Below are 206 nucleotides of genomic sequence, written 5' to 3' on the forward strand. Positions count from 1 at the left end.
TCTGCACCACGGGGGACATCCTCAGTTGGGGGGGACATCTGTAAGGTGTGTCCCCTCAGCAGCAGGTCCCCACGCCCTGCTCACCCCAGCTGCCCAAAGGTGATGTTCTCGTTGAAGCGGAGGCTGTCGTCCCTCTCCTCCTGCGTCATGTGGCACCACTTCTCCCTGCAAGGCAAAGCCCCTCTGGCACCTCTGCCACCCCCGGG

The 206-nt window shown here is 64.1% G+C and overlaps 1 protein-coding gene across 1 annotated transcript in view; it reads right to left on the reverse strand.

The window, feature by feature from the left end:
• Positions 1 to 206, reverse strand: part of KIAA0513 (KIAA0513 ortholog) — a 9,345-nt gene that overhangs the window by 667 nt on the left and 8,472 nt on the right. Inside the window, exon 11 of the mRNA XM_008946127.1 lies at positions 85 to 165. Coding sequence (XP_008944375.1) covers positions 85 to 165 — 81 coding nt within the window. The remainder of the gene's footprint in view (positions 1 to 84; positions 166 to 206) is intronic.

Source organism: Merops nubicus, unplaced genomic scaffold, assembly GCF_000691845.1.
Source record: "Merops nubicus isolate BGI_N331 unplaced genomic scaffold, ASM69184v1 scaffold27378, whole genome shotgun sequence".
Lineage (NCBI taxonomy): Eukaryota > Metazoa > Chordata > Aves > Coraciiformes > Meropidae > Merops > Merops nubicus.